The sequence below is a fragment of the Meles meles genome, chromosome 20 (assembly GCF_922984935.1).
Source record: "Meles meles chromosome 20, mMelMel3.1 paternal haplotype, whole genome shotgun sequence".
NCBI classification, from domain to species: Eukaryota; Metazoa; Chordata; class Mammalia; order Carnivora; family Mustelidae; genus Meles; species Meles meles.
The window spans coordinates 26,276,477-26,298,441 of record NC_060085.1 but is presented as its reverse complement, the minus strand read 5'-3'; the positions used below and the strand labels follow the sequence as shown (position 1 = coordinate 26,298,441).

Genomic DNA, 21,965 nt, shown 5'->3' with positions numbered 1-21,965 from the left:
ATTGGAAAGCAAATTATTTTAATATCTGCTGTTACAAAAAATGATAGCATACCTATTTTTCAAATTATTTTTCCATTTCAGGATTACGTGTCTTGTTTTACCTTATTCTTTCTAGGTGTCTCCCATGATACAGATTTCCAGTGGCTTGCTCAGCTTCGATATTATTGGGAATTTGAAAATGCTCGAGTTCGTATCATTAATTGCAATGTAAAATATGCTTATGAGTATCTTGGTAACTCACCTCGGCTTGTCATTACACCTCTAACTGACAGGTGTTACAGAACATTGGTATGTTTTTAAATTATTTTGATTCATACATTAAAATTACTTTTTTTTTTTTTTTAGAAGGAGAGAGAGAGAGCACACAGGCAGGCAGAGAGGCAGGCAGAGGTGGAGAGAGAAGCAGGCTCCCTGCCAAGCAAGGAGGCCATGCGGGACTCGATCCCAGGACCCTGGGATCATGACCTGAGCTGAAGGCAGCGGCTTAACCCACTGAGCCACCCAGGCGCCCCTAAAATTACTTTTTGGTTTGTTGTCATACTATCTTTTTTTAAAAAAAGATCTTATTTATTTATTTGACAGAGAGAGACACAGTGAGAGAGGGAACACAAGCAGGGGAAGTGGGAGAGGGAGAAGCAGGCTTCCTGCTGAGCAGGGAGCCTGTTTTGGGGCTCGATCGCAGGACCCTAGGATCATGACCTGCACTGAAGGCAGATGCTTAACGACTGGGCCACCCAGGTGCCCCTGTTGTCATACTTTCTTATCCAAATTTAAGATGGCTATCTTCATTTTATTCTCTTTTTAAAAAAATTTTTGTTAACATATAATGTATTATTTGTTTCAGGATTACAGCTCTGTGATTCATCAGTCTTACAAAATTCATAGCACTCACCATAGCATACACCCTTCCCAATGTCTATCACCCAGCCATGCCCATCCCTCCCTCCACCCCCTCCACTCCAGCAACCCCTCCACGCCACCAACCCTCAGTTTTGTTCCTGAAGTTATGCGTCTGTTATGGTTTGTCTCCCTCTCTGGTTTCATCTTATTTCATTGCCCCTCCCTTCCCCCATGATCTTCTATCTTGTTTCTCAAATTCCTCATATCAGTGAGAGCATGTGATAATTGTTTTTCTCTGATTGACTGATTTCACTTAGCATAATACCCTCTAGTTCCATCCACATCATTGCAAATGGCAAGATTTCATTTTTTTGAAGGCTACAAAGTATTCCACTGTATAGATATACCACATCTTCTTTATCCATTCACTGTTAGATGGACATCTAGGCTCTTTCCATAGTTTGGCTGTTGTGGACATTGCTGCTATAAACATTCGGGTGCATGTGCCCCTTTGGATCACTATGCTTGTATCTTTGGTGTAAATACCCAGTTGTGCAATTGCTGGGTCATAGGGTAGCTCTATTTCCAACTTTTTGAGGAGCCTCCATACTGTTTTCCAGAGTGGCTGCACCAGCTTGCATTCCCACCAACAGTGTAGGAGGTTGCCCCTTTCTCTGCATTCTCGCCAACACCTGTCATTTCCTGACTTGTTGATTTTAGCCATTCTCACTGGCATGAGGTGGTATCTCATTGTTGTTTTGATTTGTATTTCCCTGATGCTGAGTGACACACTTTTCATGTGTCTGTTGGTCATTTGGATGTCTTCCTTTCAGAAATGTCTGTTTATGTCTTCTGCCCATTTCATGATTGGATTATTTGTTCTTAAGGTGTTGAGTTTGATAAATTCTTTATAGATTTTGGATACTAGCCTTTTATCTGATAAGACATTTTCAAATATCTTCTCCCATTCTGTGGGTTGTCTTTTGGTTTTGTTGACTGTTTCCTTTGCTGTGCAAAAGCTTTTGATCTTGATGAAGTCCCAGTAGTTCATTTTTGCCCTTGCTTCCCTCACCTTTGGTGATGTTTCTAGGAAGAAGTTGCTGCAGCTGAGGTCAAAGAGGTTGCTGTCTGTGTTCTCCTCAAGGATTTGGATGAATCCTGTCTCACATTGAGGTCCTTCATCCATTTTGAGACGATTTTTGTGTGTGGGGCAAGGAAATGGTCCAGTTTCATTCTTCTGCATGTGGCTGTCCAATTTTCCGAACACCACTTGTTGGAGAGACTGTCTTTTTTCCATTGGACATTCTTTTCTGCTTTGTTGAAGATTAGTTGACCATAGAGTTGAGGGTCCATTTCTGGGCTCACTGTTCTGTTCCATCGATCTATATGTCTGTTTTTGTGCCAGTACCATACTGTCTTGATGATGACAGCTTTGTAATAGAGCTTGAAGTCTGGAATTTTGATTCCACCAGCTTTGGTTTTCTTTTTCAACATTCCTCTGGCTATTTGGGGTCTTATCTGGTTCCATACAAATTTTAGGACTGTTTGTTCCATTTCTTTGAAAAAAGTTGAGGGTATTTTGATAAGGATTGCATTAAGTGTGTAGATTGCTCTAGGCAGTATGGACATTTTCACAGTATTTGTTCTTCCAATCCATGAGCATGGAACATTTTTGCATTTCTTTGTGTCTTCCTCAATTTCTTTCATGAGTATTCTATAGTTTTCTGAGTACAGATCCTTTGCCTCTTTGGTTATATTTATTCCTAGGCGTTTTTTGATTTTGGGTGCAATTATAAATGGGATTGACTCCTTAATTTCTCTTTCTTCTGTCTTGCTGTTGGTGTATAGAAATGCAACTGATAGTTGTGCATTGATTTTCTATCCTGACACTTAACTCAATTCTTTTGTGAGTTCTAGCAGTTTTGGGGTGTAATCTTTTGGGTTTTTCACATAAAGTATCATGTAATCTGCAAAGAATCAGGGTTTGACTTCTTTGCTGATTCAGATACCTTTTATTTCTTTTTGTTGTCTGATTGCTGAGGCTAGGACTTCTAGTACTATGGTTAATAGCAGTGGTGAGAGTGGACATCCCTGCCATGTTCCTGACCTTAAGGGAAAAGTTCTCAGTTTTTCCCCATTGAGAATAATATTCACTGTGGGTTTTTCATAGATGACTTTGATGATGTTGAGGTATGTATCTATGCCTACAGTGTGAAGAGTTTTGATCAAGAAAGGACGCTGTACTTTACCAAATGCTTTTTCAGCATCAACTGAGAGTATCATATAGTTCTTGTTCTTTCTTTTATGAATGTGTTGTATCACATTGATTGATTTACGAATGTTGACCCAACCTTGCAGCTCAGGAATAAATCCCACTTAGTTGTGGTGAATGATCCTTTTAATGTACTGTTGAATCCTATTGGCTAGTGCTTTAGTGAGAATTTTTGCTTCCATGTTCATCAAGGATATTGGTCTATAATTCTCTTTTTTGGTATGATCAAGGTAATGCTGGCCAAATAAAATGAGTTTGGAAGTTTTCCTTCCATTTCTATTTTTTGGAACAGTTTCAGGAGAATAGGTATTAATTCTTCTTTAAATGTTTGGTAGAATTCCCCCTGGGAAGCCATCTGACCCTGGACTCTTGTTTGTTGGGAGATTTCTGATTATTGCTTCAATTTCCTTACTGGTTTTCTATTTCTTCCTGGTTCAGTTTTGGTAGTTTATATGTCTCTAGGAATCCATCCATTCCAGATTGTCTAATTTGCTGGCATATTGTTGCTCATAATAAATTCTTATAATTGTTTGTATTTCTTCGGTGTTGGCTGTGATCTCTCCTCTTTTATTCATGATTTTATTAATTTGGGTCCTTTCCCTTTTCTCTCTGATAAGTCTGGCTAGGGGTTTATCAGTCTTATTAATTCATTCAAGGAACCAGCTCCTACTTCTGTTGATCTGTTCTCCTGTTCTTTTGGTTTCCATTTCATTGGTTCCTACTCTGACCTTTATTATTTCTCTTCTCCTGCTGGGTTTAGGCTCTCTTTGCTGTTCTTTCTCCAGCTCCTTTAGGTGTAGGGTTAGGTTGTATATTTAAGACCTTTCTTGTTTCTTGACAAAGGCTTGTATTGCTATCTCCTTCCCTCTGAGGACTACCTTTGCTGCATCCTAAAGATTTTGAACAGTTGTGTTTTCATTTTCACTTGTTTCTGTGAATTTTTTAAATTCTTCTTTAATTTCCTGGTTGATCCATTCATTCTTTAGTAGAATACTCTTTGTCCTCCATGTATTGGAGTTCTTTCCAACTTTCCTCTTGTGACTGAGTTCCAGTTTCAAAGCATTTTGGTCTTAAAATATGCAGGGAATGATCCCAGTCTTTTGGTACTGGTTGAGACCTGATTTGTGACCCAAGAAGTGATCTATTCTGGAGAATGTTCCATGTGCACTAGAAAAGAATGTGTATTCTGTTGTTTTGGGATAGAATGTTCTAAATATATCTGTGATGTCCATCTGGTCCAGTGTGTCATTTAAAGCCTTTATTTCCTTGTTGATCTTTTGCTTGGATGATCTGTCCATTTCAGTGTGTGTGGGGGGGAGTGGGTGTTAAAGTCCCCTACTATTATTGTGTTATTGTCAATGTGTTTCTTCTATTTTGTTATTAGTTGGTTTATATAATTGGATGCTCCATGATAGGGGCATAGATTTTAAAATTGTTTGCTCTTCTTGTTGGTCAGACCCTTTAAATATGATATAGTGTCCTTCCTCATCTCTTATTATAGTCTTTGGTTTAAAATCTAATTTGTTGGAGTGTCTGGGTGGCTCTATCATTAAGCATCTGCCTTGGCTCAGGTCATGATTGAGGTCATGATCCCAGGGTTCTGGGATCGAGCCCTGCATTGTGCTGTCTGCTCAGTGGGGAATCCTGCTTCTCCCTCTCCCTCTCCCCCTGTTTGTGTTCCCTCTCTCATTGTGTCTGTCTCTGTGAAATAAATCTTTTTAAAAAGTCTAATTTATCTAATATAAGGATTGCCACCTCAGCTTTCTTTTTATGTCTAATAGTCTGGTAAATGGTTTTTCACCCCCTCACTTTAAATCTGGAGGTGTCTTTGGGTGTAAAATGAGTCTCCTGCCAACAGCATATCAGTGGGTCTTGTTTGTTTGTTTGTTTGTTTTTAATCAAATCTGATACCCTTTGTCTTTTGATTGGCACATTTAGCTCATTTGTATTCAGGATAACTTTTGAAAGATATGAATTTAGTGCCACTGTATTTCCTGTAAGGTGTCACTGTATATTGTCTCTGTTCCCTTCTAACCTATGTCACTTTTAGGCTCTCTCTCTGCTTAGAGGACCCCTTTCAGTATTTTCTGTAGGGTTGGTTTGGTGTTTGCAAATTCTTTTAGTTTCTGTTTGTCCTGGAAGCTTTTTATCTCCTTCTATTTTCAGTGACAGGCTAACAGGATATAGTATTCTTAGCTGCAGATATTCTTGTTAAGTGCTCTGAATATATCATGCCAATCCGTTCTGACTTGCCAGGTCTCTGTGGATAAGTTTGCTGCCAATCTAATGTTGTAGATTACAGACCTCTTGTCCCCAAACTGCATTCAGGATTTTCTCTTTGTCTCCGAGACTTGTAAGTTTTACTATTGATGATGAGGTGTTGACCATTTTTATTGATTTTGAGGGGGGGGTTCTCTCTGTCTTCTGGATTTTGATGCCTGTTTCCTTCCCTAAATTAGAGAAGTTCTCTGCTATAATTGCTCCAGCATACCTTCTGCCCCTCTCTTTCTTCTCCTTCTGGGATCCCAATTTTTCTAATATTGTTTCATCTTATGGTATCACTTATTTCTCAAATTATCATCTCATGATCCATTGGTTGTTTATATATCTCTCTCTCAGCTTCTTTATTCTCCATCATTTGGTCTTCTGTATCACTAATTCTCTTTTCTGCCTTATTTATGCTAGCAGTAAGAGCCTCCATTTTTTATTGCACCTCATTAATAGCCTTTTGGCTTTTGACTTGGTTAGATTTTAGTTCTTTTATTTCTCCAGAAAGAGATTCTCTAATATCTTCAATGCTTTTTTCAAGCCCAGTAAGTGTCTTTATAGTTCTCATTCTGAACTCTAGTTCTAGCATCTTACTAATGTCCGTATTGGTTAAGTCCCTGGCAGTCTGCACTGCCTCTTGCTCTTTGTTTTTGAGGTTAGTTTTGTTTTTTGTTTTGTCATTTTGTCCAGAGAAAAACAGATGAATGAGAGAACAAAATCTAAAAGGGTAACAACATCCCAGAAAAATAAACACTAAACAAATCAGAAGAGACCCAAAACTGGGGGGAAAAGAAAGGAAAAAAAAAGGAAAGAAAAAGAAAAAAAAAAGAATATGATCAGGCTGCTATATAGAACAGAGCCACACACTAGATTTTGGATGTATTTTGATCTGTTGGAAGAAACTACCTCCCAAAATTTTAAAGAAAGAAAAACTTACGTATATACAAAAATAAGGGTAAATGTAATGAAAGGATGGAATATGACTATAAAGATGAAAATTTAAAAAGATTTTTAAAAAGGAATTGATAAGAAGGTGGTTGAAAAAAGCAAGGAAAAATTAAAAAAGAAAAAGAAAAGGTGAGAATGTGATCAGGCAGGAGACTAGAACAAAGCCATACACTAGATTTAGGGTATATTTTGGTCTGTTTAAAGAAATTGTATCCTACTCTGGTTTCTCTTCAGATCGCATAAATCTTTCGCCTTTTACTAAAGAAATTGTATCCTAAAATTTTAAAGAAAGAAAAACTTATATATATACAGAAAAAATAAGGTTAAATAAAATGATGGGTAGAATATGACTGTAAAAATGAAAATTAAAAAAGATTTTTAAAAAGGAATTGGTGTGCTCGCTTCGGCAGCACATATACTAAAAAAGGAATTGGTAAGATAAGACATTGGTTAAAATAGGAAGGAAGAAAAAATTTTAAAAATAGAACAAGAAAAAATAAAATTTAAAAAATTAACTTTGAAAGACTAAAGAATCATGGGGGGAAAGCCATGAATTCTATGTACTGTGTTCCCCTAGCACTGGTGTTTTACCGTTCTCATTTATCAGTAGACTTGGTCTTGGCTGGATGGTGTTGCTGATCTTCTAGGGGGTGTAGGGGACCTATTGCAGTGATTCTCCCATGTCTTTGCCTGTGGTGGAATTGCACTGCCCTTGCCAGGGGCCAGGCTAAGCAATCTGCTTGGGTTTGCTCTCAGTAGCTTTTGTTCCCTGAATGCTTTCTCTACAGCTTTGGAGGACAGGAATGAAAATAACAGCCTCCCAATCTCTGGCTGGGAGGGTCCAAGAGCTTGGGGCACCCCTCCTCAGTGTTCCTTCAGAGAAAAGCAGTCAATCACTCCTGTCTCCCTGGTCTCTGGCTCCACTCCATGCTCACCTGCCTGTGACCAAGTGTTTCTATATCTGGCTCATGGCCCTATCTGGAGTCTCCAAACTGAGCCAAATCCTGTGGCAGGCTCCCATACCACTCCTCTGGGGGAGTAAGGGAAGTCTCCCTGGATCTGCCTCTTGTGGGGGTCCCTGCTCGAAGAGCAGTGGTGTGACTGTGACCTGGGTCATGGTTTATGGCAACCCCAAGCTGTGAGCCCCCTCCTCAGCTCCATCTCTGCAGCTGGCTTCCCTGCTTCAATACCTGGGAGCTCTGCCATTCTCAGACACCCCTGGTCTTTCTGTGACCCTGCGGGTCCTGAGACCACACTGTCCCCATGAAGGTGCCAGCCCCCCAACCCCATTGAGCCATTGGAGTGAGGTCCCTCAGCAGAGCAGACTTCTAGAAGTTCCAATTTTGTGCTCCGCTGCTCTATCACTTGCTGGGAGCTGGCCCCTCCCGCCGTGGTCTATCTTCCCATATATCATCTTGTATTCACTTCTCCACATGTTCTATCTTCCAGAAAGTGGTCACTTTTGCATTCATAGAATCGCTGCTATTCTTTGATCTCTTGTTGAGTTTGTAGATCTTCAGAATGGTTTGATAACTACTACCTGGATTCCTGGGGTCAGACGAAATTCAGGTCTCCTACTCCTCTGCCATCTTGCTCCTCCCCCTCCTTATTTTATTCTCTTATCTGTAATAGTTGAATAGAGTTATCCCTTCCTGATCCCAAATCCCTTTATATAAAATTACAGTAATGCATATTTACTTCTGGATCCTTTTGTAGAAGACAAGAGTGTTTGGATACTAATGCTTGAAAATTATGAGTCACTCCCATTAGAGATAATTAGAAAAAGAAGGCATTAAGGATTTAAAGAGAAAACTGGAGTTTCAGAAAATGGTATCAGTTTTTGCAGTGGAGTTCTGGGAGACATGGCAGGAAAATGAGTAAAGTCCATCTGGGCCTTGGAACTCCAAGTTAGTTTTGCTGAAAGGAGGGAGAGTGCTGAAAATGTAGGGGGTGGTACTAAGTTCTGTGCTTATTGAGATGCTATGGAAGATAAAGCTATGACTGTATAAAATAAAAACCAAAAAAATAAAAACCATCTGGGTATAAGGTTGCCAGATAAAATATGGGACTCTCAGGTAAATTTGAAATTTAGATAAATAATGAATAATTTGTTAGTATAAGTATGTTCCAAATATTGCACAGGACATATATTAACCAATTATTCATTGTTTATCTCCAAAATTAAAAAAAAAATTTATTTGTCAGAGAGAGAGAGAGACAGAGAGCATGAGTACAAGTAGGGGGAGCAGCAGGCAGAGGGAGAGGCAAGTGGAGGGAGAAGCAGGCTCCCTGCTGAGCAAGGAGACTCGATGTGGGACTGGATCCTAGGACTCTGACCCTGGGATCATGACCTGAGCCGAAGGCAGTAGCTCAACCAACTGAACAACCTAGGTCCCCTGAAATTCAAATTTACCTGGGCATTCTCTATTTTTATTTGCTAAATCTGGTAACCCTACCTGGGAATTGAGGAGAAGCATCAAGAAACACAAATCCACCTGTGCTGAGTAAGTAAAATTGAAGTGCCCCTGAGTCCTCTAGAAACAGAGACAGAATGAGAATTCTTGGGCAAGTGATTCTAGGGAATGTCCTCAGTAAAAACCTGTAGGAAAGTGAGGAAAATAGGTGGGGAAAGCTAAATAAAGATGTAGTTTCAACAGAAGTATAGCCTTAGCCTGATCCCATGGGGAGCTTTGGAGCATGAAAGGCATGCTGGGTGTACCCACTTTAAGGCAAAGGGGCCTGGCTTTTATATCTCTTCATGGTCATTGACTATTAGTCACACCTGGGGCTAGGAGTATGAAAATTAAGGAAGGGAAACCTCACTAAAATGGAGTTGAGAGGTCAGAAGGAGAAGCTCTCAAGGCCTACTACCACTCCTTGTGCAAAACAAACAGAAGAGAGGTACTTTCATTCGTGACAGGAAGAAGCATATACTTGACTTCCCAGACAGCATTAAGGACTTTCTTTATGAGAAAGAGTCCAGCCAATGAAAGACTGCCACAAATCAGCCAATAAAAAGCTACTACACTTGGAACTCTCAGTTTCTTCCAATGGACTTCTTGTTTATAATGGCCCCGCCCATCCTTCCCTTTCCTCTATAAAAGACCATTCCTCTCCTGCATTCTCTGGACTTGCCCATGGTTTGGTGGTGGCTTTCGTGGTCTGAATTGCAATGGTCTTCCATTCCTGGGTAAACCGTTTTTGCTGGTAAGATAACTGACAGTTTTAACAGTAACAAGGGTGTGAGTAAGCTTTCAGGTGTTTGTGGATTAAGTATCTCCTGTTTCTTTAAGATTTTATTATTTGACAGAGAGAGACAGCAAGAGAGAGAACAGAAGCTGGGGGAGTGGGAAGGGGAGAACAAGACTCCCTGCGGGGCAAGGAGCCCAATGCGGGGCTCAGTCCCTCCAGGTCCCTCGGGAGGTCCCTCAGGACCCTGGGGTCATGACTTGAGCCAAAGGCGAATGCTTAACGTCTGAGTCACCCAGGTGACCTGGATAAGGTAGCTCCTATTAGTAGAGGGAAATTCTCAGGAGAAAAAACAGTTGTGATCTATTTGTAGCTGATACAGCAGTTGAGGGATGGGTGCAATGGCCAGTAAAAGGTGTCAGTGCATCTAGGATAACACGTTTCACCGAAACTTCCACTTTCTCAGGAAGCTACCAGAGAGCAGGGACCATGTCTGTCTTGTTCTCTACTCTAGGGGTGAACAAGTACACAGTCCCTAAATATTTGTTGTGTGAATGAATCTCAAGCCTCTCTGTCCTATATGGGGCCTCAGAAAAATCAGAAGCTGTGAATACTTGTGGAAGCTCATAGCTTTGATTTGTAAGATCAGAATCCCAGTAAACACTTGTCTAGAACACTACACAGTGAAAAAAATTCCGTTTTCTGTAATAAAGGGAACCCATTTGTAAGCATTTTGGGAGAACCTGAGGTTTCCAGCAGTTAAGTTAATGGGCATTAATAGTACAGCATTTATTATAAACTTGGGTATATATATTATAAAGATGGGTAAAATATTGATACTGCTTTTAATAAACTTATTTTAGTAAATGTAAAAAGATTTGTTAATCAAAATTTATTTTATTTTTTTAATAGACTTTTTTTTAGAGCAGCTTTAGGTTCACGGCAAAATTAAGCAGAAATTAATTAAGCTCCATAGATGGGAACTCCCAATAGATGGGAACTCCCATCTATGCCTTACCTGTACCATATGTACAACTTTGGTCTCTTAACCCAATTTTTTTCTAAAAGGAGTTAATTTTCACACTTAACACTAGTTTTCTTGAAACAAATTCCATAGTTGGAGTCGACTATAATTTATATGCTTCTAAAAATTTCCAGCCACTGTTCTAGTCATTAAGGAGACCCAGGAAGAATTCAGAAACTCCTGACCTTGCTCTCAAGCAGCTTAAAGACCAGTTGAGAGAGAAAAAAAATAGTGTACAAAATTAACTGCAATGCAGGGTAGAAAGTGATCATTCCTGGAAGAGAACTACAGAACAGTGTTGTAGGAATGGAGAACATACCATGAGTGGAGTGCAATAGCCAGATGAATTATGGCTTATATGAATTATGAATTATTTACAGTTGTGTAAATAGGTCATCTGTTTCTCTTCCAACTGATGGACCCCTATTTACAACACTGATTTGCAGGTGTTGGCCCCTGGCATCTAGCCATGGAGATTGTCATTTATGGTCTCCACAACTCTCTCTAGTCAAAGCCTTCTGACCCAATGTTAATACCTCAAGGCTAGATTCTCTTTTGTTTGTAAAGGCAAATGGGATACCCATGAGGTATTGTAATATAAGGTGATTTTGATACATTTTCCTTATGCAGCTGGAGAAGTGGATGCTAAAAATTAACTAAACAATCTAGTTGTATTACTGCTCCTTTGAAGCTACAAATAAGACTAAATCAATTTTGTAAGCAATGGTCTATTATAGGTTTTCTGTTCTTTTTTTTTTCAGTTAATCATGGATTTCTTTTCTTTTTTTTTTTAAGCATGGATTTCTTTTCACATACATTTTTCTTTTCAGATAGGTGCCTTCTATTTGAACCTCGGAGGAGCCCCAGAGGGACCAGCAGGGACAGGAAAAACTGAAACCACCAAGGACTTAGCTAAAGCTCTTGCTGTCCAATGTGTGGTGTTCAACTGTTCAGATGGGCTAGATTATCTAGCAATGGGAAAGGTACAAAGTTGCATATTAATGTTATAAACTTACAGCTGGGTCCAACGGGATAAACTGAAACAAACTCATGTTTAAACTTATCTGAATGTTTATGCATTCCTTGAACCTCAGTTTTAGGGGTAAAGACATTGTTTTTATACTTGGGGGTTTACTGGGTTTCATTTTCAGTTTTGACATAAAAGATTCAATATTTAACAAATGATGCTCCTTCGTAAGAAAACTCTGTTCCTTTTGTCTTGTTCTTAGTTTTTTAAAGGATTGGCCTCTTCTGGTGCTTGGGCTTGCTTTGATGAATTTAATCGGATTGAGTTGGAAGTGTTGTCAGTGGTAGCTCAACAGATCCTTTGCATTCAGAGAGCCATTCAACAGAAACTGGAAGTGTTTGTTTTTGAAGGAACAGAACTGAAGCTCAATCCAAACTGTTTTGTAGCCATTACCATGAATCCTGGCTACGCGGGACGTTCTGAATTGCCAGACAATCTTAAGGTAATATTTTATAAGAGTGTAATTTTAATCAAATGTAACAGCACAATCCACTCAGAATGGTATGATATTTTTTACATGTATTTGTAAATCCCCCTTTTACCTTTGCCATCCCTCATAAGGTAAACCCCAAAAAACTTTTTTTAGGTGTTTAACGCCTATTAAAGTATATGAAACCGTGCTATTGAAAAAAATATCACAGAATTAGTGAAAAGGTGCTCCTTTAGGGGAATAAACTTGAATATCATCGCATTCTCTTGGGATGCTTGTGGTTAGCTTTTAAAAATGGTTTCCCTTATATAAATAATATATTTTATTCATTATATACTCCAGGTTCTTTTTAGAACAGTGGCCATGATGGTTCCAAATTATGCCCTCATAGCAGAAATCTCTCTCTACTCCTATGGATTTTTGAATGCGAAACCTCTGTCTGTGAAGATAGTGATGACTTACAGGCTTTGCTCAGAGCAGCTCTCGTCACAATTTCATTATGACTATGGAATGCGAGCAGTAAAAGCAGTTTTAGTGGCTGCTGGAAATCTAAAACTAAAATTTCCAAATGAAAATGAAGATATACTAGTAAGTATTAAATATATGTGTTGTCAAAGCTTCAGTATGAGATTTTTTTTTAATTAAAAAAAATTTTTTTAAGGAAAGTTCATTGGGAGCTATAATGAGGCAAGTAAGAGAGTTGTTGGCTTTGAACCTTTTTATGTGAGGTTGAAATAGTACTTTTGGGGTAATGTTCATTATACTTTATGTGAATCCAAGGACCTTCTGGCTTGATAAGCATAGTGTTGGCATTTTAGTATGGGGATTCCATAGAGCAATGTGAGAGGAAATTTGGCTTTTAGTGGTGGGGAGGGGAGGGAATATGGGCAAGTAACTTATGTTGCACTCTTTGGATGATTTTAGCTTCTTCGATCAATTAAAGATGTGAATGAACCAAAGTTTCTATCACACGATATACCCTTATTTAGTGGAATAACTAGTGATCTATTTCCTGGTATTAAACTTCCTGAAGCTGACTATCATGTAAGTAAATCTGTGAGAATTACTTATTCGATTGCTTTAAATGAGGGAAATTATTCTATTCGGAGGATAAACCCCTATTTTGGCCACTTTCATTAATGAGCATGAGTAAATTCTAGTATCTTCTGTTATATGATACCAATGTTAATAAGATTCAGTTTAAAAATAATGTTCTTTCTGAGAGAATGAGTACTTACAAAAAATTTTATTTATTTGACAGAGAGCACAAGTAAATTTAAATTACAAACAAAACAATCTTAATGAGCTGGATGACATGTGGCTGAATTAAATGTTACTTTGTGTCAATTTCTATGGTAAAATGTACAGTGAATACTTTTTGAGTTCAGCATGTACCGATTTTTTTCCATCTAATGATTCAATTCTTCCACCCGATCTCTCTATTGATATTGCTGTGAAATTTTCAATTTGTTTGAGCCATTATATCATTAAGGCATCACTTGCTTAAAGGCATCATTTACTTTTTAAGCCTTTTTTTTTTAAAGCTTCAAACTCAAATGCTAATATACATCCTATGGCAGTATCAGATTAATGTGATTCGAGGGTGTTTTCCAAAACCAGCAACCAGTTCTCTTCTCTGGACACCAACTGGATGTTCAACAATTCAATTCTGATACAAATTCCAGGTAGTTATTGTCAGACTCCACAGATTAAAGTCTCAGTCCTATAAGACTGACCCTCATTTCAGTCAGCCTTAAGTTCTGGGCTACCTGTGTTTCTGATTGGCTGGGGTTTCCATAACCTCCCCACCCAGCTTTGGTAATTCACTAGAATAGCTCACAGAAATCAGGAACACAGTTACTTATGTTTAATGGTTTAATATATTTATTATTTGACAGACAGAGATCACAAGTAGACAGAGAGGCAGGCAGAGAGAGAGGAGGAAGCAGGCTCCCCGCTGAGCAGAGAGCCCGACGTGGGGCTCAATCCCAGGACCCTGAGATCATGACCTGAGCCGAAGGCAGAGGCTTTAACCCACTGAGACACCCAGGCGCCCCTACTGGTTTATTATAAAGGATACAACCTGGGGCTGGAGGAGGGGGTAGCCTGGCTCGCTCACTGGTAGAACACAGGAATTCTTGACCTTAGGGTAATTGGTTCAAGACCCACATTGGGTGTGGATCCTACTTTTTAAAAAGTAAAAAAAAAAAAAAAAAATTATATATATATATATATTTATATATATAATATATATTATATATTATATATATATTATATATATATATATTGGGTTCCTCCCAAGTTGTATCCTTTACAACTTGGGAGGAACCAAATGGAAGAGAAGTATAAGGTAAGTTAGGTATGAGGGGACGGCAGCATACTTCAGAATATGTCAATCTCCCTGCACCTCAGTGCGCTCAACAAACCAGAAGCACTCTGAATCTCGTTGTTCAGGAGATTTTACAGAGCTCTGTCTTGGCCCTTTCCCTCCCTCCTCCACCCCAGTGCATTCACCAAAGGCTGATAAGTAGGGCTGAAAGTTCCAGCCCTCTCATCACCGAGTCTTTCTTATGACCGGCCCCATCCTGAGGCTATCCCTACAAACTTGGGTGTGATTGACAAGGGCTCATTTTTTCCCCCATTTTATTTTATTTCTTTTCAGTGTTCAAAATTCATTGTTTATGCACCACACCCAGTGCTCCATGCAATACGTGCCCTCCATAATACCCACCATCAGGCCCATTAAGAATAACAAAGATACTCCTATCACTTAGGAAATTTTAAGGGTTATAGGGCCCTGTGCCAGGCACTGGGAATAAAGACAACATATATATTTCTATATTATACCCCAGGTAATTAGCAAGATGATTCAAGATATGCTAATAGGATTTTTAAAAAATCAGTTTAACACTGTCATGGAGAATTCTTGTCCTATGAATATAACAATCAATCCATGGATTCCCAGCTTCCAGTTTGAAAACTACTGCGAGGAGGCAAAGCTACGAGGTGCATAGCCAAGTGATTCACTGCACCTGCAGATGAGCCAAGGGGAGCCAGGGCCATTGAAAAAACCTATGTCCTTGCAAACGACATATCAGATAAAGGGCTAGTATCCAAAACCTATGTCCTATTGCTTTTTATATGTACAGTATTTCTTTATTTTTCCTTTACTGACTTCTTTTAGTTTCAGATAATGTTTATTTCTCCACTATTTCTCTTCTCTGTTGGATTTTTAGTACCTCAGTGGTCACTCCACAGGTGGTAATATACATCCTTGACTTCCTACACTTTAAGTTTGTATTTCATCATTTCAGAAACAACATAAAATCTTTAAGTGGTATAATTTTATTATGCACTCACCCCTGCCCATTGTACTATTGTCATCATGTATTTTATTTCTACATATTATAAACTCCACAACCAGTGTTATTTTTTTTATTTTGGTATTAGCATTTGAAAAAAGCCCTTTCTGTTTACTTTTTCTAGTGTTTTTAATTCTTTCTAGCAGAAATATGTTTTCATCTGAGATCTTTTCCCTTCAACAGAAAGAACTTCCTTCGGTATTTCTTATGTGCATGTGGGTCTTTTGGCAACTAATTCTTAGCTTTTCTTTGTTTGAAATGTCTTTATTTAGCCTTCATTTCTAAAGAATTTTTTCACTAAATACAGAAATCTAGATTGGCAGGGGTCTGCCCCTCTTTCTTCATTGTTTTAAAAATGTTATTCTGTTAACTCCTGGCTCTCATTTTTATAGCTGGAAGTCAGGTATTTTTCTTATTTATGCGTATCTGAATTTAGAGTGTGTTTTCCCTCCAGCTGTCTTAATATTTTTCTTTGCTGTGTGCCTTGTGTTGTTTGTTTGGTATTTATCTTGCTTGGATTTGTTGCACTTATTCAATCTATGGATTGATGTCTTTAGGAAATTCTCAGTAATTATCTCAAGATATTTCTTCTCTATTTTGTCTCCCTTGTCCTTCTGGGATGCTAATTAAATGTATGTTAGATCATTTTGTTGCAGGGTTTGCAGGATTCTTGTCTGATTGGGGCTGAAGAATGAATCTCATGGACACAAAAGGGTGAAAGTTTATTAAGTGAAGGTGAGAAGAGAAAGGAAAGACAAAAGCTCTCTAGAGTGACAGAGGTCCTAAATGGGTTGCCACAGAGGGCTTTCAGTGGCAGTCTTTTATTGAGAACTGATTGAGAAGCTTGTGCCATCTTGTTTTTGTCCCCTTATCTCTTGTTCATCTCTGTCTCGTCTCCACCTGCCAGGAGTAGTTTCAGAGCCTAGTCAGGGGTGTCAGGGACCACCTATCTCTCCTGCCTATACCTAAACCCCTTCCTTATTCATAGGACAGTATCTGGAGGCAGAAAGAGCTATACTGGGATTGTGAGGCATGACTAATTGTATACTTTTTGATTAGTGAGGGTTAAGGATAGCACAAGTCTCCAAGGAATCTGGAAGCAAGGTTTTCAGGACCCCGAGGGGCTAGCTGCTGCTAAGGTAAGGTTGCTTTTAAACATGAAGGCACTAAGGCTGCCACAAGCTCCTTGTGGAAGGTCATGCTCAGCATGTTTCAGGTATCAGCGGGCTGCAAACTGTAGAGAGATTTTTAAGTTACATTTCTTTTGCCATTGTTTCCCCCATCAGTTTTATATTGCCTCACACATCTTTTATGTTCTGCTTTTGTTTATTGTTTTGATTTTATGTGCTGTAGTTTGGATACATTTTATTAGCCTATCTTTAAGATCAGTGATTTTTTTTATTTTATTCAGTCCACTGATAAACCTCTCCAATGAATTATTAATTTCACATATTTTTTCCATTTTAGTATGTCCAGTCTGGTTTCATTGAAACCACATTTTTCTTTGCTTGAATTCATTTTTTTCTTTTTCTTTTCTTTTTTTTTTTTTAAGATTTCATTTATTTGACAGATCACAGGTAGGCAGAGAGGCAGGCGGTGGGGGGTGGGTGGGCGGAGGTGGAGCAGGCTCCCTACTGAGTGGGGAGCATGATGCAGGGCTCCATCCCAGGGCCCTGAGATCATGGCCTGAGCTGAAGGCAGAGGTTAACACTGAGCCACCCAGGTGCCCCTGATTTCTTCATGTTTTCATCTGTTTTCCATCATATTGCCTATTTTTCTCTTAAACATTTATAGAAGTTATTTTTATTGTTTTGCCAATTATGACCTCTAGGTCATCAGAAGTTTGTTTTTTTTTCTCTTGATCTTCAGCTATTTCATCTCATGACTTTCAAAGTTTGATTTTATGTTAAGAATTGTGTAAAAACAATTGTAGAGGCTACAGTATTATCTTCCCACAGAAAAAGTATGTTTTTCCTTTGTCAGGTAGCTAGACGGATGATCAGTTCAGTTGGGAGTTGACCCAAGCAGAGTTTTGTGGCAGCACTGTTGAACTTTAGTTTACTTCTGGTTTTCACATTTTCAGAGTGAAAATTGTTCTGTATTATAGGGCCATTCCTCTAGCAGCATTTTGGGGTTTAAGCATCCCAAGATTAGGGAATATCTGTGGGCCTTTCTAGCTAAGCCTTTGATTTCTTGTGTTACCTCATACTCAGCAAAAGCAAGGCAGTGGGTGAATCAGATTTGCATTTGAGCTTCTCCAGATTGAAATCTATCACACGAGCCCACATGACCATTAAATTCTCTGATGGTTTTTCTTTACTTCAGCAAAGTCCCTGTGCCTGTGAGAAGCCCAATCCAATGCCCACCTGATGTCTGTAGTTGGAAAATGCTCCCAGCAGCTAAATTAGCATCAATTTGTGCTCATCCAGGAAGGCTGATCTGTTTCTGAAATTTAATTCCTTTAGACATACTTGTACCCAGAGAACGTCTCTACCTTTAAAATTTATTTTTTTTAGATTCTCCATTTCTTTCTAGTTACTACAGTGTGAAGGATTTTTTTTTTTTGGCATGTCCTTCCACATCCTAACCAAAGATGAAATTCTGGAAAACACGATTAAAAGGAGTTTCCATGCAGCTTGCACCTAATGCTGTGGTGCTCTGATCATTAACCTATAATAGGGAATAAAACTTTTAAAGTAGTTTAATTCTTTTTGTACTTCCTTTTAATTTAAAAAAATGCTAAGTTAAAAAAAAAATAAAGCTTTAAGGGATGCCTGGGTCGCCCAGTTGTTTAAGTATCTGCCTTTGGCTCAGGTCATGAACCCAGCGTCCTGGGATCAAGTACCGCATTGGGCTCCTTGCTCAGCAGGGAGCCTACTTCTCCTACCTGCTGCTCCCCCTGCTTGTGCTCACATGTGCACTCTCTCACAAATAAATAAATAAATAAATATCTTTAAAATCTTTAAGAAATAATTTATCAATATAGGAAGATAATGATTTTTTATTTCAAAATGAATAATCTAGATTTATAAAATATATATGAGATGATTTATAATACCATTTTATAAAAATGCATTCCATTTTTCTTTTATTTTAGGAATTTTTGGAATGTGCTCATGAAGCCTGCAAAGTACATAATCTTCAGCCAGTTAAATTTTTTCTTGAAAAAGTGATTCAGACATACGAAATGATGATTGTGAGACATGGGTAAGATTATAGATTATCTCTGTCTACCATAGTTAGATGTTATTTTCAAATCAAACTATTAAAGCAAAATTTATGAACCAAAGGACTCCACAAATTTTGTACACTAGGTAGGCTAGGGAACAAAGACCGCTATACCCCCATTTCCATCCCAGAGTCTTAAAGATTTATTTCTCACTCACGCTACCCATCCAACAAGGATTGGTAAGGCATTCTTATTCAGTGATGTGGCACTAGCAACCAGTGCACTCTGCCCTTTTGGTCATATGTTATTTGCTCTCCTCCATGCACATAGAACACACCCTTTCCTTCCCAGGAAGACAAGTTAAAAGTTCTAGTCAATCAATGAACCATACTTGAAGTTCAAGATCTCTAGGTGATGCATGATAGTTCCTGCATGAGATTTGGAAGTTGTTCCTTTTGATCCAAAGACCTATAGAGTAGAAAGACAAGTTGTCTGTCCTCCACACACCTAGTCTTAATTATAATAGTGGGCTTCCTAGAACAGGTCATTAGAGCAGACACTGCTATCCAGAAATTGAAGAAATGGAGACATAGCCAACATTGGTTGGTAGCAATTCTGAAACCCATCTGGGTAATTGGGGAGACCCAGTTCCAGAGATAAATTGACTGTGATACTGATAGTTTAAATCTCAGGACCTCTAACTTGTAGGGGCCTTTCCAGGGAGCCATAATCATTTGATACACATCATTTATTATATAGGGTATCGTTATAGTGGCTCTGGACATTTTGTATCCATAGTTGCATTTGTATTTTTTTCCCTATTCTACTGATCGTATAAACTTTAATCCTCGTAAACCCTGGATCCGCTTCTGCATTATTTCACAGGGACTTTCCAGTTAACTGTTCTTTGTGGACACTGGTTGAACTTTGTTTCTTTCTCCTTTCCTTTTCTTCATTTTTTTTGTTTTTTTGTTCAACTTTCTTGAGCGGTCTTTCCATCTTCATTTTTTTCTCTGGTCACATGTGAAGTGGACAATAGAGAACATGACCTTGGGAGCTGTGAAATTTTTCAGCCTGCTTCCTGCCTATAGAAAGTTGAGGTCTCAAAGGTTAAAGACAGGATTAAAAACAAAAACAAAAACAAAAAACTCCATAGTATGTAAATTTTAAAGCATATACAAAAATAGAAGGAATAGTACAATCAACTCTTATGCAAGGATCATTTTTTTAAAAAAATTTTATTTATTTGAGTGAGAGACAGAGAGCACAAGCAGGGGCACAGGAGGAGCAGAGGGTAGAGGGAGAAGCGGATGCCCCTGCTCAGCAGGGAGACCAACGTGGGGCTTGGTCCCAGGACCCCAGGGCCCCCAGGATCATGACCTGAGCCCAAGACAGACCCTTAACTGGCTGAGCCACCCAGGTGCCCCTGCAAGGATCATTTTTAAGTCTTGAATATTCACATGTGTTTTAGCCTAGACTCATAGTTTCTTTGTCCATAAACTCCCTCGAAAACTTGATAAGCTTCTTATTTGTTTGATTCTAAGCAGCTCTATATGCCAGTAGCCACAACTACCATCCTTACCAAGTCATACCTTTAAAAATTTCCTTGCAGTATCCTTGAACCTATCAATTTTAATTGAGAAGATGACAAGCTTAATTTTTTTTCACTCCTGAAATGATTACTGGGAACCATATTAAAATTTCATACATTTTATTAGTGATACAAGCCCTACCCTTAATTTGGTCCTTGGCACCAGGCTGACTAGATGTTTGTTGTTCAAAGCTTTTCTCAATTTATCTTTTACCAATTGGGGATGAAAGTAAATCGCCTATAGTTTCCTGAATTTCTGGACTCCCTTTATTCTCTTTCATTCCAATTTGCAAACTGGCCGTTCCCCCGCCCCTTCCCCCCGCGGGCTCATTTCTTTCCAATAGTTCTTTGTTAAATGTAGCCATTGGCTGGCATTATATACTAATAATATTCTCTTCACTATCCTTTTTCCTAAAAAGGCAGTTTCATTAGGCAGTTTCATTAGTTTTCATTAGATTATCTTTCAGGTAACTTCAAGGAACAGATTTACCAAATGTTTCATCATTGCATAACATTAATTGCCAGTCTTTCGACCTCTAATAAACAGTTAAATTTGCCGCCCACAACCTGGCCTTTAAGCCAATGCTACATATTTAAGTCTTTCTATTATGGCAAGAATACCTTGCCCCTTTTAGGAACCAGTTTCTGTCAGTAAGGATGGGCTAGGTTATTCTTTAGAAACAATCAGTCCCTAAGATCCAAATCTTAGTGACTTAAAAACAAAGGGTTATTTCTCATTCGTACTGTGTCCACTATCGGTTAACAGGCAGGATCTGCTCATCATAATTACCCAGGGTCCCAGGCTGTTGGAGCTGTCAGCATCTCAACATGGTGGGTCACTGCTGTGTGAGAGGGAAAAGCTCTGTGAGGAGAGAGCTCTGTAAGCTCTCTCACTGGCAATGATATGTCCGCTGAGGAAGTAACACTCCATATTTTCCATTTATTCCTCATTAGTCACTTAGAATTTCCACCAGAGGGCAAGGAATCCTATTATGTGCTAGGAGAGAGGAGGTTCAGAAGTATTCGGCAAAGATCACCAGTGACTACTATAGCAAGTAAAGACTTGAGGAACTGGGGTGGGAGAGAGGGGGATGGCACAGCACTGAGTGCCTGGGTGGCTCAGTCTTTAAGCGTCTGCCTTCGGCACAGGTCATGATCCCAGGTTCCTGGGATCGAGCCCCCTGTTGGGCTCCCTGCTCACTGGGAAGCCTGCTTCTCCCTTTCCTACTCCTGCTTGTGTTCCCTCTCCCTCTTTCTCTCTCTGTCAAATAAAAATATAAAATCTTTTAAAAAAATGCTTGAGGAATGAGAACCGTTCCAATTTCTCTCCTTGGGAGGCCCCAAGACTTTTTTTTTCCCCCAATCTTAAGAGTGTACAATTTTTGTTTTCACTTGGAGATTTTTTTTTGTTATATTCTCTTTTGTAGATTATGGTATTAATGTAAAGAATTTTAGAGATCAACCCATCAGAAGTTAAATGTATTCTTATGTCTGAGAAAAATTCATAAAATTTCAAAACTTATAAATACCAGTATTTTAAACACCAGTATACAAATAATTTACCATTTTTTAAAGAATCTTCTTGTATAATTCTTTTCCTTAATAGTTTCATGTTAGTAGGAGAGCCTTTTGCTGCGAAGACAAAAGTTCTGCATGTACTGGCTGACACTCTAACTCTTATGAATGAGCGTGGCTATGGAGAGGAAGAAAAGGTCATTTATCGGACTGTAAACCCCAAATCCATTACTATGGGCCAACTTTTTGGACAGTTTGATCCAGTGTCTCATGAGGTAATCTAGAACATAAATATTCTCTTAGTGTCAATGTACATTAAACCATGAAATT

The 21,965-nt window shown here is 38.8% G+C and overlaps 1 protein-coding gene across 1 annotated transcript in view; it reads left to right on the top strand.

Moving 5' to 3' along the window:
- DNAH12 (dynein axonemal heavy chain 12) overlaps positions 1–21,965 on the top strand; it is a 247,019-nt gene that overhangs the window by 77,107 nt on the left and 147,947 nt on the right. The window contains exons 26-32 of the mRNA XM_045992256.1: positions 116–288; positions 11,372–11,524; positions 11,771–12,010; positions 12,341–12,586; positions 12,923–13,042; positions 18,458–18,567; positions 21,727–21,910. Of these exons, the coding sequence (XP_045848212.1) occupies positions 116–288; positions 11,372–11,524; positions 11,771–12,010; positions 12,341–12,586; positions 12,923–13,042; positions 18,458–18,567; positions 21,727–21,910 (1,226 nt within the window). The remainder of the gene's footprint in view (positions 1–115; positions 289–11,371; positions 11,525–11,770; positions 12,011–12,340; positions 12,587–12,922; positions 13,043–18,457; positions 18,568–21,726; positions 21,911–21,965) is intronic.